We start from the raw sequence: 13,212 nt of genomic DNA on the forward strand, positions 1-13,212 counted from the left end.
TACCTCGGTGAAATTCATAAAACAGTGTACGAAAGTAATAACATTATCATCATCATGAAATCATATATAAACTGTATAACACAATACTTATCAAGCCTTTTGAAATTCAATCGTTACACAATATATTTTCCTCATTTACCAGCCCACTAGTATCCATGAGGATCCATAGGGGTCCCGCTACCCGTTAACCCTTAACACTTGAAATCAGATTCTAGGGCCGTCCTCATACCCCGTCCGATATGGGCGCCAAAACTATAAACCTCATTACCCCGTCCGGTATGAGGGTGAAACGGGCCGTCCCCATACCCCGTCCGGTATGGGCGCCAAAACACATAAGATCTCCATACCCCGTCCGGTATGGGAGACCACAATCCCGGTAGGGTTCCCTACGGACCCGGTCCGTCCACCATCTCCCAGGATATCTAGTCAGACTGACCACGTTATACAATTACCCATTTACATAATTTTTCATTCTCTTTTTCCTCAGTCAGCATCATCAATCCACATACAAACAAGCAAAATGGTAATTTATGCCAAACAGACAACATACAGCATCAATATCCCGGTCATTCAATCTATAATCAATAAAACAGTAAAATATGCACACGAAACTATAAAATGAAAACATCAAACCTCATACTGCATTTAAAACTGTAAAACATGCCAAATAACAGTTAACCGACAACCACACTAGACTCGGGCTCCATTAGCGACCTTAAGCAATTTCACACATTCGTTGATTCATGAAATACCGTTTTATCATTTATTGAACTTTAATACCGTGATAGGAAATAGGGTGAGGGGTCCTTACTCGTTTCGGGGTCCGAACACGGCTTCACAGTGCGCCTACAGGCTGTCCCTAATTTTCCCTAAATTTTTTCCGGGGAACTGAAACGCACTACTGGTACCTGCACGTGTTCCAAAAAATCTCAAATTAGGCCTAGGGCCCCTTTTTGGCCAATATCGCAATTCCGGCACGGCGGTTCCGCCGTGCTCCGGTGACGGCGCCGCCGCTTACGGCTGCGATTCGCCTCGGTTTGGCCGTTTTCGGCCGAATTCGGCCACACTTGCATCGATCCTTGCGATTAAACAACTCTAGGGCACTCGGGGGGCCAAAAAATTACAGAAAACCGAAGCTTATCGGCGGCGGTGCTCTCGGGTGCGGCGGCTCTCCGGTGAAGTTCGTGTTTTGGTGATTCGGCTCTGATCAACCTGTAGAGAAAAGAATGGTGATCACGGTGATATAAAAATTGCATTAAACGGAGGCCGGAAAGGGCCTCATCAGAGGCAAAAACCGAGGAGGGGCGCGGCGGCGCCGCTGGGTTTCGGCCGTGTTTTTCGGCTGTTTGGCCGGGATTTTGGCTCTGATTTGGCCATAGGGGAAATCAGCGTGGAAAAATGAGTCGGGGTATGAAATTTACCTCGATCGGCAGTCGGAAATCTCTCCGGTGCGGCGGCGGGTGGCGGCGGCCGGCTTCTGGTTCGTCTTCTCCGGCGAGGCCAGGCGGCTAAGGTTTTGTGGTCTGGTGTGGGGGTCTTATTTATACCCTTTTTCCTTTTGATCTCAGCCATCCATTTTGATTTAATCTGGGCCGTCCGTTTTTGATTGAATCTGGGCCGTCCGTGCAATTGCATCTGGGCCGTCCGATCGCACGCTTGATCTGGGCCGTCCGATCGCGCATACGCAGATCGCCAACGTGGCCCGTCCCGAATCGACGTGGTCTTGCCACGTGGCAGGTCTCGGTTGGCCGGGACTGCTGACTGGGTCTGCTGACGTGGCTGCTAACGTGGCCTCTCCCTTTTTTTTTTTTTCTTCTTCAATTTTCCGGGCGCTACAACTCTTCCCCCCTTAAAGAAATTTGGTCCCCAAATTTGCCTCGTTACTCTTGATCGAACAGATGGGGATATTGGGCCCTAAATTCTGATTCCAGTTCCCAATTAGCCTCCCTGGGCGTGTGGTTCTGCCACACGACTTTTACAAATGATATTTCCCGGTTGCGGAGTATTCTGCTCTCTCGGTCCGTGATACCGACCGGTACTTCTTCATAAGACAAGTTCTCTCGGAGTGGAAGCGGTTCATGAGCCAAGACATGAGAAGGGTCTGGATTGTACTTACGTAGCATAGATACGTGAAACACATTATGAACCCGGGAGAGCTCCGGAGGCAGTGCAAGTTTGTAGGCAGTGGTACCAATCTTGTCTAAGATTTCAAAGGGTCCAATATATCTGGGGTTTAATTTTCCCCTCCTGCCGAACCTACTAATTCCCTTGAAGGGGGTGACTTTAAGAAACACCCGGTCACCTTTCTCAAAGGCCAGGTCTCTCCTCCGGGTATCAGCATAACTCGTCTGCCTACTCTAAGTTGTCTGGATGTTCTTCTTGATCTTAACTATCTTGGACGTGGTTTCTTCTACTAAATCCGGGCCAAACAATCTTCTATCGCCCACTTCCTCCCAACAAATCGGTGACCTGCACGGACGCCCGTATAACGCCTCGTATAGGGCCATGCCGATGCTTGCTTGGTAACTATTGTTGTAAGCAAACTCTATCAGGGGTAGGTGGTCGTCCCAATGGCCCCCGGAGTCAAGGACACAAGCTCGGAGCATATCCTCCAGCGTACGAATTGTCCTCTCTGATTGTCCATCGGTTTGGGGGTGGGAGGCAGTACTAAGAGACAGCTTTGTTTCCATAGCTTGCTGGAAACTATTCCAAAACCGAGAAGTGAATCTGGGATCCCTGTCGGATACCACTGTCACTGGAATTCCATGCCGTCTGACTATCTCCCGGATATACATTCTTGCCAACTTGTCCAAATGATCAGTCATTCTGATGGCCAGGAAGTGGGAAGACTTAGTGAGTCGGTCAACAATTACCCATATAGCATCATGTCCCGATCGTGCCTTGGGTAGTCCCGATACGAAGTCCATGGTGATGTGTTCCCACTTCCACTCTGGAATCGGTAAAGGCTGAAGTAACCCACCTGGGCGTTGATGTTCTGCTTTGACCTGCTGACATACCAAGCACTTAGATACAAAGTCAGCTATATCTCTCTTCATCCCATTCCACCAAAACTGAGGTAGCATAGTTTGGTACATTTTTGTACTTCCTGGATGCATGGCAAACCTTGAACTATGGGACTCTGTCATGATGTCTCTTTTTAACTCACTGTCGTCTGGGACACACACTCTGTCCTTGAAACGAATCAGTCCGTCGGCAGAGATCTGAAATTCTGAGCTCACTCCATGTTCTGCATCCTTCTTGCGGGTTACTAGGGCGGGGTCGACTGACTGGGCTTCTTTTATTCTTTGGATTAACTCGGGTTGGACTGCTAGGTGGCCCAAACATGTGACTCTCTTCAGATCTCGCAGGCGAACCTGCTGTGTAGCCCCAATGGACCTACATTCTGAAACCATCAGATGGGCTAGGGTGCCTGCACTTTTCCTGCTGAGGGCATCGGCCACTACGTTGCCCTTACCTGGATGGTATAGGATGTCACAATCATAGTCCTTGAGGAGTTCCATCCACCTTCTCTGACGCATGTTGAGATCCTTCTGAGTGAAGATGTGCTTTAAACTCTTATGATCGGTGTAGATCTGAAAGGTCTCTCCATACAAATAATGGCGCCAGGTTTTCAAGGCGTGTATGATTGCGGCAAGCTCCAAGTCATGGGTAGGATAGTTCTTCTCATGATTCTTTAGCTGTCTAGACCCATATGCTATAACCTTTCCATGCTGCATCAGGACACAACCCAGGCCCAGATAAGAGGCATCACTATAAACTGTGTACCCTCCTGATCCACTCGGTAGAGCCAGCACTGGTGCAGTAGTCAGTCGCTTCTTCAACTCTGAAAAACTCCTTTCGCAGTTCTCATTCCATTCAAACTTTGCATTCTTCTTTGTGAGTCGGGTTAGAGGAGCTGCTAGACTAGAGAACCCTTCGACAAACCGGCGGTAATAACCTGCCATCCCTAGAAAACTGCGAATTTTCTTAACTGTTGTCAGCCTTTCCCAACCAAGTACCGCTTCAACCTTTTCGGGGTTCACCGACACCCCTTCCTTCGATATAACATGTCCTAGGAAGGCGGTTTGCTCGAGCCAAAATCCACACTTGCTCAACTTTGCATACAACTTTTTTTCCCTGAGTAACTGTAGGACTTGGGCAAGATGATGAGCATGTTCTTTCCTACTTTTTGAGTAGACGAAGATATCATCGATGAACACGATGACAAATTGATCCAAGAATTCTCTGAAGATCATGTTCATTAGATCCATAAAGATGGCCGGGGCGTTGGTTAGCCCAAACGGCATAACCAGGAACTCATAGTGTCCGTACCTGGTTCGGAATGTCGTCTTGGGGATGTCTTCTGCTCTCACTTTTACCTGATGGTAACCTGATCGTAGATCTATTTTAGAAAAGACCTGTGCACCCTGCAACTGATCGAAAAGGTCATCAATCCGGGGAAGAGGGTACTTGTTCTTAATTGTTAACTTGTTTATCCTTCTGTAATCAATGCACAGTCTCAACGTTCCATCTCCCTTCTTTGCAAAAGTAACCCCGGCACCCCATGGGGAAACACTGTGTCTAATGAAACCACTGTTTTGTAGCTCAGTGATCTGTTTCCTTAGTTCTTCCATCTTGATGCGGCTCATTCGGTAAGGAGCTACCGAGATGGGCTGGGTTCCTGGCTGTAAGTCTATGGTGAACTCGACCTCTCTGTCCGCTGGTAGACCGGGTAGTTCATCCGGAAATACGTCTGGAAAGTCTCGGACTACTGGAATCTCTTGGATACAAACTTCTTTCTTGGGTTTACCTAGTTAGAGAAAATACAAGATTAAGACACTGGGAATTAAGAAAAAAAGAATTTGCCATTAGGGGAAATCAGTACCGAATAATTTTATTAACTTGTAAATGGCTCCTCGTTGGGAGGATTAAATACAATTTTTTTGTTAAAGCAGTCTATGGTGGCGTGATACGCCGCTAGCCAATCCATTCCTAGGATTACACCAAAATCCCCTGGGTCTAACCCTATCAGGTCTACCCTCAATTTCCTATCTGCTATCTCCACGGCACATACCCTGTAGACAACCTCTCCTAGCAATGTCTCCCCCCCAGCGGTAGATACAAACAATAATGAATCAAGTCTATCAGGTGATACACAAATTTTGGAAGCAAGAACATGTGAAATAAAAGAATGTGATGCATCAGTATCAAACAAAACATGAGCAATGTGGCCAGAGATAGTATACATACCATGTACCACGTCCGGGTCTGCGTCGGCATCCTTCTGGGTAAGGTTGTAAACTCTGCCCTGGATTGGAGGCCTCCCTTGATTCTGGTTCCTAGGGCACTCCCTTGCATAGTGCTGGGCACTGCCGCATATGCGACAGGTGTTGTTGAGACAGTAGCAGGGTCGGTCCCCATGATCCCTGCCGCAGTACTGGCAGATCTTCCCACGTGCTGCCCCCGTAGCTTGAGGAGGGGCTTGGACGGCGGGTCTGGGCCTCTTACTGGGTTGGACAGGCATGGTAGGTGCTGGCCTGCGGAGCGGAGCTGAGGGTCGGGAACTTCCCGCTAGCTGAGGGCGGGTGTCGAAGCTCCTTTCTATGATCTGCACCTTTGCCAGGACTGCCGAATATGTCTCGAGCTCCATCACCAGTAAGTGCTGTCTGATCTCTGGGCGGAGACCCCACTGGAATTTCCTGGCCTTTCGGCCCTCATCCAACAATGTCTCCGGGGCATGTCGGCCCAGCTCCAGGAACTTACGGGCATACTCCGACACTGTCATATTTTCCTGGACCAATTGAGCAAATTCCATTTCCTTTAGATGTTGGATGTGTTTAGGGGGATACTCCGCATGGAAGGCCGCTAGGAACTGCTCCCAAGTAACTGGTGCAGGCAGGGTGGCCCGCTTGAGCTCCCACCAGCGTACTGCTTCCCCTACCAGCATGTAGGAGGCAATGGAAGCCCTCTGCTCAGGAACTACTCCCAAGGTCTCGAAAGCTCTCTCAGTCTCTGCCAGCCAGTATTGGGCCTCTTCGAAATAGGATCTCCCTGAAAAAGTAGAAGGGTTCAGTCTTCTGTACCTCTCTATAAAGCCGGGGTCGATCAAGGAAGGAGCGGGGTCCCGAGGTAGAGGGACTGGGGCCGGCAGAGGGTGAACTGGGGGACCCTCTGGTGGCGCCTGCTGATGTGGTGGGGGTACTGGAATGTGCTGTGGCTGCACCTGTTGGTACCGTGGCTGTGGTACCGGGGTGCCGGGTGGTATTGTGGAGGAACAAGCTCCTGCCGGGGTGGCTCGGGATCAGCCTGCTGTAGCGGGGGCTCAACCTGTGCTAGCGGAGGAGGTCCCGGTAACTCCCTTCTCTCCTCTTGCCTTCGCTGGGCAGCTACGAGAGCCTCCACCATCTCGAATAGTCTATCTAAATCCTCCCGCAGTGAATTATCTGGGGCCGCTCGGTTTAGTGGGGGCCTTCCTCTCCTCATTCCCGTATACCTGCATTCATAAGGAATTATTGAGTAACGATATATCGGTGAGCATTTCTCTAGGGCACTATTGTGTAAGGGATGGGTCCGAGGAAATGCAGCTCTGATACCAACTGTAACAGCCCCGGAAATTTAGAATGAAATGTATATTAAAAATATCAAATGCGGAAGCGAAGTCAAAATTTCGATTAACATCCCTTACACTAAAACCAAAAACGTGCTCACAAAATATAAAGGATTAAACTACCTGAAGGAGAAACTTGAAAGTAAAAGCTACGAATATGACTATGGAGTCTTTAGGCGTCCCTTTCGTCGTCCTCCTGCGGAACTGACTCGGGAACGATGTCTTCCTGATCTGAAATGATTAAATAAGGAATGAGCTACACTAGCCCAGTAAAGACATCACGATATCTCACCGTCACGGAGGTAAAAGTGGGTAGAAAATAAAAATGACCAATGGAGCATAATTTATAACAAACTCGTTTATTAACATAAAAACTTTTACTGTCCACTTACCTCGGTGAAATTCATAAAACAGTGTACGAAAGCAATAACATTATCATCATCATGAAATCATATATAAACTGTATAACACAATACTTATCAAGCTTTTTGAAATTCAATCGTTACACAACATATTTTCCTCATTTACCAGCCCACTAGTATCCATGGGGATCCATAGGGGTCCCGCTACCCGTTAACCCTTAACACTTGAAATCAGATTCCAGGGCCGTCCCCATACCCCGTCCGGTATGGGCGCCAAAACTATAAACCTCATTACCCCGTCCGGTATGAGGGTGAAACGGGCCGTCCCCATACCCCGTCCGGTATGAGCGCCAAAACACATAAGATCTCCATACCCCGTCCGGTATGGGAGACCACAATCCCGGTAGGGTTCCCTACGGACCTGGTCCGTCCACCATCTCCCAGGATATCTAGTCAGGCTGACCACGTTATACAATTACCCATTTATATAATCTTTCATTCTCTTTTTCCTCAGTCAGCATCATCAATCCACATACAAACAAGAAAAACGGTAATTTATGCCAAACAGACAACATACAGCATCAATATCCCGGTCATTCAATCCATAATCAATAAAACAGTAAAATATGCACACGAAACTATAAAATAAAAACATCAAACCTCATACTGCATTTAAAACTGTAAAACATGTCAAATAACAGTTAACCGACAACCACACTAGACTCGGGCTCCATTAGCGACCTTAAGAAATTTCACACATTTGTTGATTCATGAAATACCGTTTTATCATTTATTGAACTTTAATACCGTGATAGGAAATAGGGTGAGGGGTCCTTACTCGTTTCGGGGTCCGAACACGGCTTCACAGTGCGCCTACAGGCTGTCCCTAATTTTTCCTGAATTTTTTCCAGGGAACTGAAACGCACTACTGGCACCTGCACGTGTTCCAAAAAATTCCAAATTAGGCCCAGGGCCCCTTTTTGGCCAATATCGCAATTCCGGCACGGCGATTCCGCCGTGCTCCAGCGACGGCGCCGCCGCTTGCGGCGGCGATTCGCCTCGGTTTGGCCGTTTTCGGCCACACTTGCATCGATCCTTGCGATTAAACAACTCTAGGGCCCTCGGGGGGCCAAAAAATTACGGAAAACTGAAGCTTACCGACGGCGGTGCTCTCGGGTGCGGCGGCTCTCCGGTGATGTTCGTGTTTTGGTGATTCGGCTCCGATCAACCTGTAAAGAAAAGAATGGTGATCACGGTGATATAAAAATTGCATTAAACGGAGGCCGGAAAGGGCCTCATCGGAGGCAAAAACCGAGGAGGGGCGCGGCTGCGCCGCTGGGTTTCAGCCGTGTTTTCCGACCATTTGGCCAGGATTTTGGCTCCGATTTGGCCACAGAGGAAATCAGCATGGAAAAACGAGTCGGGGGTAAGAAATTTACTTCGATCGTCGGTCGGAAATCTCTCCGGTGCGGCGGCGGGCGGCGGCGGCCGGCTTCTGGTTCGTCTTCTCCGGCGAGGGCAGGCGGCTAGGGTTTTGTGGTCTGGTGTGGGGGTCTTATTTATACCCTTTTGCCTTTTGATCTCAGCCGTCCATTTTGATTTAATTTGGGACGTCCGTTTTTTATTGAATCTGGGCCGTCCGTGCGATTGCATCTGGGCCGTCCGATCGCGCGCTTGATCTGAGCCGTCCGATCGCGCATACGCGGATCGCCAACGTGGCCCATCCCGTATCGACGTGGTCATGCCACGTGGCAGGTCCCGGTTGGCCGGGACTGCTGACTGGGTCTGCTGACGTGGCATCTCCCTTTTTTTTTTTTCTTCTTCAATTTCCCGAGCGCTACAGTAGATGTAATGGAACAGGTGTGAAAAGAGTAAAATCACCTAAACTCAACCTACGACCATCTTAGATATGTTCATTTCTACCAATGTGCATGTAAATCTAATTTTTGTGTACTCATGAGATTTGGTTGTATTGATAAGGGTAGCAAAAAAATTTAAATAGACGAATTTTTATAAAAGAATAAAAGTTATTTTACAAAAAAAAAAAGAATGTACAAAGTATTCAAATACAATCTTCTAATCAGACCAATAATTATAACGACACGTATTTGTCTAAAGAAAGTGAATTGAGTAAAGTTATTTATTCAAGTTCTATTTCGGATATAAATTCTTAAGTCCACGATGTGTTAAAGATTGATTGATGTTGCTTGTTTATTATGAGTTGAAGATGATGAGATTTCAAAATGTACATTATTTGAAAATAATATATAATGAGTAATTTAATATGTATGTATTATTTTTTCCCTTCATATATTGCTTTTGACATGGGTTAACTAACAGTATAAAATTACAACCAAATAAACTAGACTCCATCATCTTCCCCCGGGCATTACCAAACTTAAAACCAAATAAATTTTTATATGAATTTTATTGATTATATATATAACACATACATAATAATAATAATAATACACTTTTACGAAATATATGAGACACCCAGTTTATAATTTAAAGCTATAATTTTATAAAAAATGGATAAAAATATTTATCATTTTTGTAATAAATCTAATTATAATGCACAATATTCAAAAAACGATATAATATAATCTGACAGATGTATTCAATGTAAACATATGTGTGGACATGTGCATGTGCAGTGGGCTACAGAAGGGTTATTTCGGTGAGATCAAAACATTCCACAACATCTCTTCCTATTAAAGATGGAATCGAAATCAACGTGGTGTATATACATATATATATATATAAAGTGCAGTGGTAATAACGATTTGAAATTACCAAAATGCCCCTGTAAGAAAAAAGTTACGGTTGATGTCGTGGGGTTTGCATGCTTTTTAGGAATGAAACCAAGCCATGTGACCATCTAACAGCTTTTGTCTTCACCATCCCATCACGCTATCAGACAAACCCAGATACGGATCATCTGGATTTGCATATACGCATATACATCGGGAGGGGCTTATTTGTAACTAAAACTCAAATTAATGGCAATTCTTGGTATTTTCCATAAGCCCCGGGGCTTTATTGCAAATACTCGTGTATATATAACCCCATCCCCTTCCTCTCGTTCCTCCTGCATTATAACGCTTCGTATTTCTCTCTTCTTTGACAGAAGAAAAAACTAAAAATGCGAGGGGTCACCTTCTCGTTCGTACTGCTGCTACTTTCCGCCACCGCCTTATCCTTTCGAGACGGTATTATCGATAATACTTACTTTACTTTCTTTCTTCTTCCGATAATACTCAGCTGCAGATCGAATTTCTATTATCTGTTTTCTCTTTGGCTATACATATATATATATATATACATAGAGAGAGAGAGAGAGAGAAGTGAATTACATCTATGTATATATGCTCTCTTCTTTGTTCGATAGCAACTACAGAAGTGATAAATATATACTTACATTTACATATTCAGCTTTTGAGATCTTATTATTCTTTTTAGTTATTTTTTGGAGGTTTTTGTCGATTTCAAGCGACGAAAACAGTGTTTCTCGGTCTGATTATTGAATTAAATGTGTAGGTTTATCTTTTGTCAATTTTCTGCGAAGTTAATTTAATCTCCTTGCAGATAAATTTAATATCCAGCAGGATCTCTGATGAAGATAGTTATCAATCTTTTTCTGATGACAGTTACTTGTTTTTAATTTTGAATTTTGAAATTTCTGTCTTAAATGTCAAAGTCAAAAATTCCCTAGTAGCAATTTGAATAAATGTTTATGTACGTATAGAATTAGTTAAATTGGGTTTCCAGCCCATCATCCGACAAGGAAGTAATGGCGTAGATGGGTATGTCGACGGCCCAGTGCCTGGCTGGTTTTGCAGATAAAGCCACATGATAAGATTTCAGTCTTCCGTCTCTAAATAAACTTACCATTATATTTCCCGGGTCGGGTGAATTTGACATGATAAGATGTTTGTTTGATTACCTGAATGTTGATTATTCCATGAAAGTAGATTGATCTCTGTTAATGGTAACTAAATTGATTATAGGACTGTTGCCGAATGGGGATTTCGAGTTGGGTCCAAAACAATCAGATATGAACGGAACACAGGTGATTGGGAAATTTGCGGTGCCGATGTGGGAGATATCTGGGTTTGTGGAGTACATAAAATCAGGGCAAAAGCAGGGAGACATGTTGCTGGTGGTGCCAAAAGGAGCATTTGCAGTGAGATTAGGGAACGAGGCTTCAATCAAGCAAACTGTTAAGCTCATAAAGGGCATGTTTTATGCTGTTACTTTCTGTGCAGCTCGCACTTGCGCCCAAGAAGAGCGGCTTAATATATCAGTCCACCCTGAATGGAGTATGCTCCCTATACAAACAGTGTATAGCAGTAATGGATGGGATTGCTATGCTTGGGGATTTGAAGCTATGTCTCAGTATGCCGATCTACTTATTCACAACCCTGGAGTTGAAGAGGATCCTGCTTGTGGTCCGCTTATTGACTCAGTCGCCATGAGAGCTTTACCTCGTCCCAGACGCACCAACAGTATATTATCTTCTTTTCTCTTCTTATTAACAATTTCATTAGTTTACATGCTACCCAGATCCAAAAAGGAAAGAAGGTTCACTATTGTGACACTTTTTGCAGAGAATATATTGATAAACGGCGGATTCGAAAGAGGCCCTCTGGTTCTCCGTAACACCTCATCCGGCGTTCTAATCCCGCCGATGATCGAAGACAGACACTCCCCTTTACCGGGCTGGATAGTGGAATCTTTAAAAGCCGTTAAATACATAGACTCCGATCACTTCTCCGTCCCACAAAAGAAACGAGCGGTGGAACTCGTCGCGGGAAAAGAAAGCGCCATTGCCCAGGTGGCTAGAACCGTGGAGGGTATGAGCTATGTTCTTTCCTTCTTGGTAGGTGATGCCAGCAACTCCTGCGAAGGTTCCATGGTTGTCGAAGCATTTGCAGGGAGAGAAACCATCAAGGTTCCTTATCAATCGAAAGGGAAAGGTGGATTCAAGCGCGCAGCTCTTAGATTCAAGGCGGTTGCCAATCACACCCGCATCATGTTCCTCAGCACGTTTTACTCCATGAGAACTGACGATTTCTCTTCTCTATGCGGGCCGGTTGTCGATGATGTCAAGCTGTTGAGCGTGCGCAGCCCATGAGCTATGCTGATTCAAGGCCTTGGATAATTTATATATCCGTGTTTCATATATTTCTTTTTCTTTTTTCTTCAAATACTAAGATTAATGTTTTCTTTTTCCTTTTTTTTTTTTTTTTTTTTTTTTTTTTCTTGAGGGTACTGCAAGGAATTATCAGAGTCGTCTGTGTGAGTTTAATCAAGTAGTGAATCTTAAAAATATGGATCACATATATATATATATATATAATACAGATATGAGAATAGCATATATATATATATAATTATAGTAGTGCTGATTTTACTGAGTGAAAGATGTAATTTAGCAAAATAAATTAAAGAAGAAAATAGCGGTTCTTTTTCTTTCTTGTGTTTCTTTGATGATTTTGCTGCTTCCTCTCTACTTTTTTCTTTTCAAATATCAATTATTATATGTACTCGTAATATAATAAATATTATTTTAAATAATTATTTAAGATTGGTTTCAAAGGCATTTATATACGTACATAATTTACTTAAAGGATAAAGGAAAATCAAACTAAAATATTCTAAATTTTAAAAAATATATTAAATGTCAAATTGAATTTAGTTCATCCTTAATCAACCCTTTCATTTCATACTAATTTAATATTTTAATTCATAAAAATTGTTAAAGCAATTAAATTATTCTATAAATGTAATTAATACATATTAATCTTTATTTTAATCATTTTTAACAAATAAATTAATCATATTTATTATATTTTTAAAACATCCCATCATATAAGTAGGAAAACAGAAACGAGGTACAGTTCCTGTTTTAATAATTATTTAAAAATATTGTCGTGTAGCTCAAAAGTGTTTATTTAAAAATCATAATTTAAAATCCATAATCATGACATATCGGATAATATACAATTAAAAAAGGGTTAATTATCGGATTATGTTCGCTAATTAATAATTTTTGTCCTTTCCTTCAACATCATAACTTCAAACTTCTTTAAAATAATACTTATTTAATAATATTTAAATTCTAATTAATTATAAAAAAAAATTAGACAATCTGATGTAGAATTTTATTTTCTATTTCATTTCTTTTTTTCCTTTTTATTTCATTTTTTAAATCTAATAATTCGAAAATCTATCTCCCTT

The 13,212-nt window shown here is 43.5% G+C and overlaps 1 protein-coding gene across 1 annotated transcript; it reads left to right on the forward strand.

Annotated features, from left to right (window-relative positions):
* The first annotated feature begins 10,056 nt into the window (after positions 1–10,056).
* LOC110823546 (protein DUF642 L-GALACTONO-1,4-LACTONE-RESPONSIVE GENE 2-like) lies at positions 10,057–12,352 on the forward strand. The gene is made up of 3 exons (XM_022053946.2): positions 10,057–10,181; positions 10,980–11,477; positions 11,580–12,352. The coding sequence occupies exons 1-3, from the start codon at positions 10,115–10,117 to the stop codon at positions 12,104–12,106; spliced, it is 1,092 nt and encodes a 363-aa protein (XP_021909638.1). The 5' UTR covers positions 10,057–10,114; the 3' UTR covers positions 12,107–12,352.
* The last annotated feature ends 860 nt before the right edge of the window (positions 12,353–13,212 follow it).

The sequence above is a fragment of the Carica papaya genome, chromosome 7, assembly GCF_054855325.1.
Source record: "Carica papaya isolate Zhongbai chromosome 7, ASM5485532v1, whole genome shotgun sequence".
Lineage (NCBI taxonomy): Eukaryota > Viridiplantae > Streptophyta > Magnoliopsida > Brassicales > Caricaceae > Carica > Carica papaya.

What these genes read in the sequence shown, in the direction of transcription:
- LOC110823546 (XM_022053946.2), top strand. Translation starts at nt 10,115, where the DNA reads ATGCGAGGGGTCACCTTCTCGTTCGTACTGCTGCTACTTTCCGCCACC. An exon ending in CGCCTTATCCTTTCGAGACG is followed by an intron (nt 10,182 to 10,979) that starts GTATTATCGATA and finishes AATTGATTATAG; the next exon opens with GACTGTTGCCGAATGGGGAT. An exon ending in TCGTCCCAGACGCACCAACA is followed by an intron (nt 11,478 to 11,579) that starts GTATATTATCTT and finishes CACTTTTTGCAG; the next exon opens with AGAATATATTGATAAACGGC.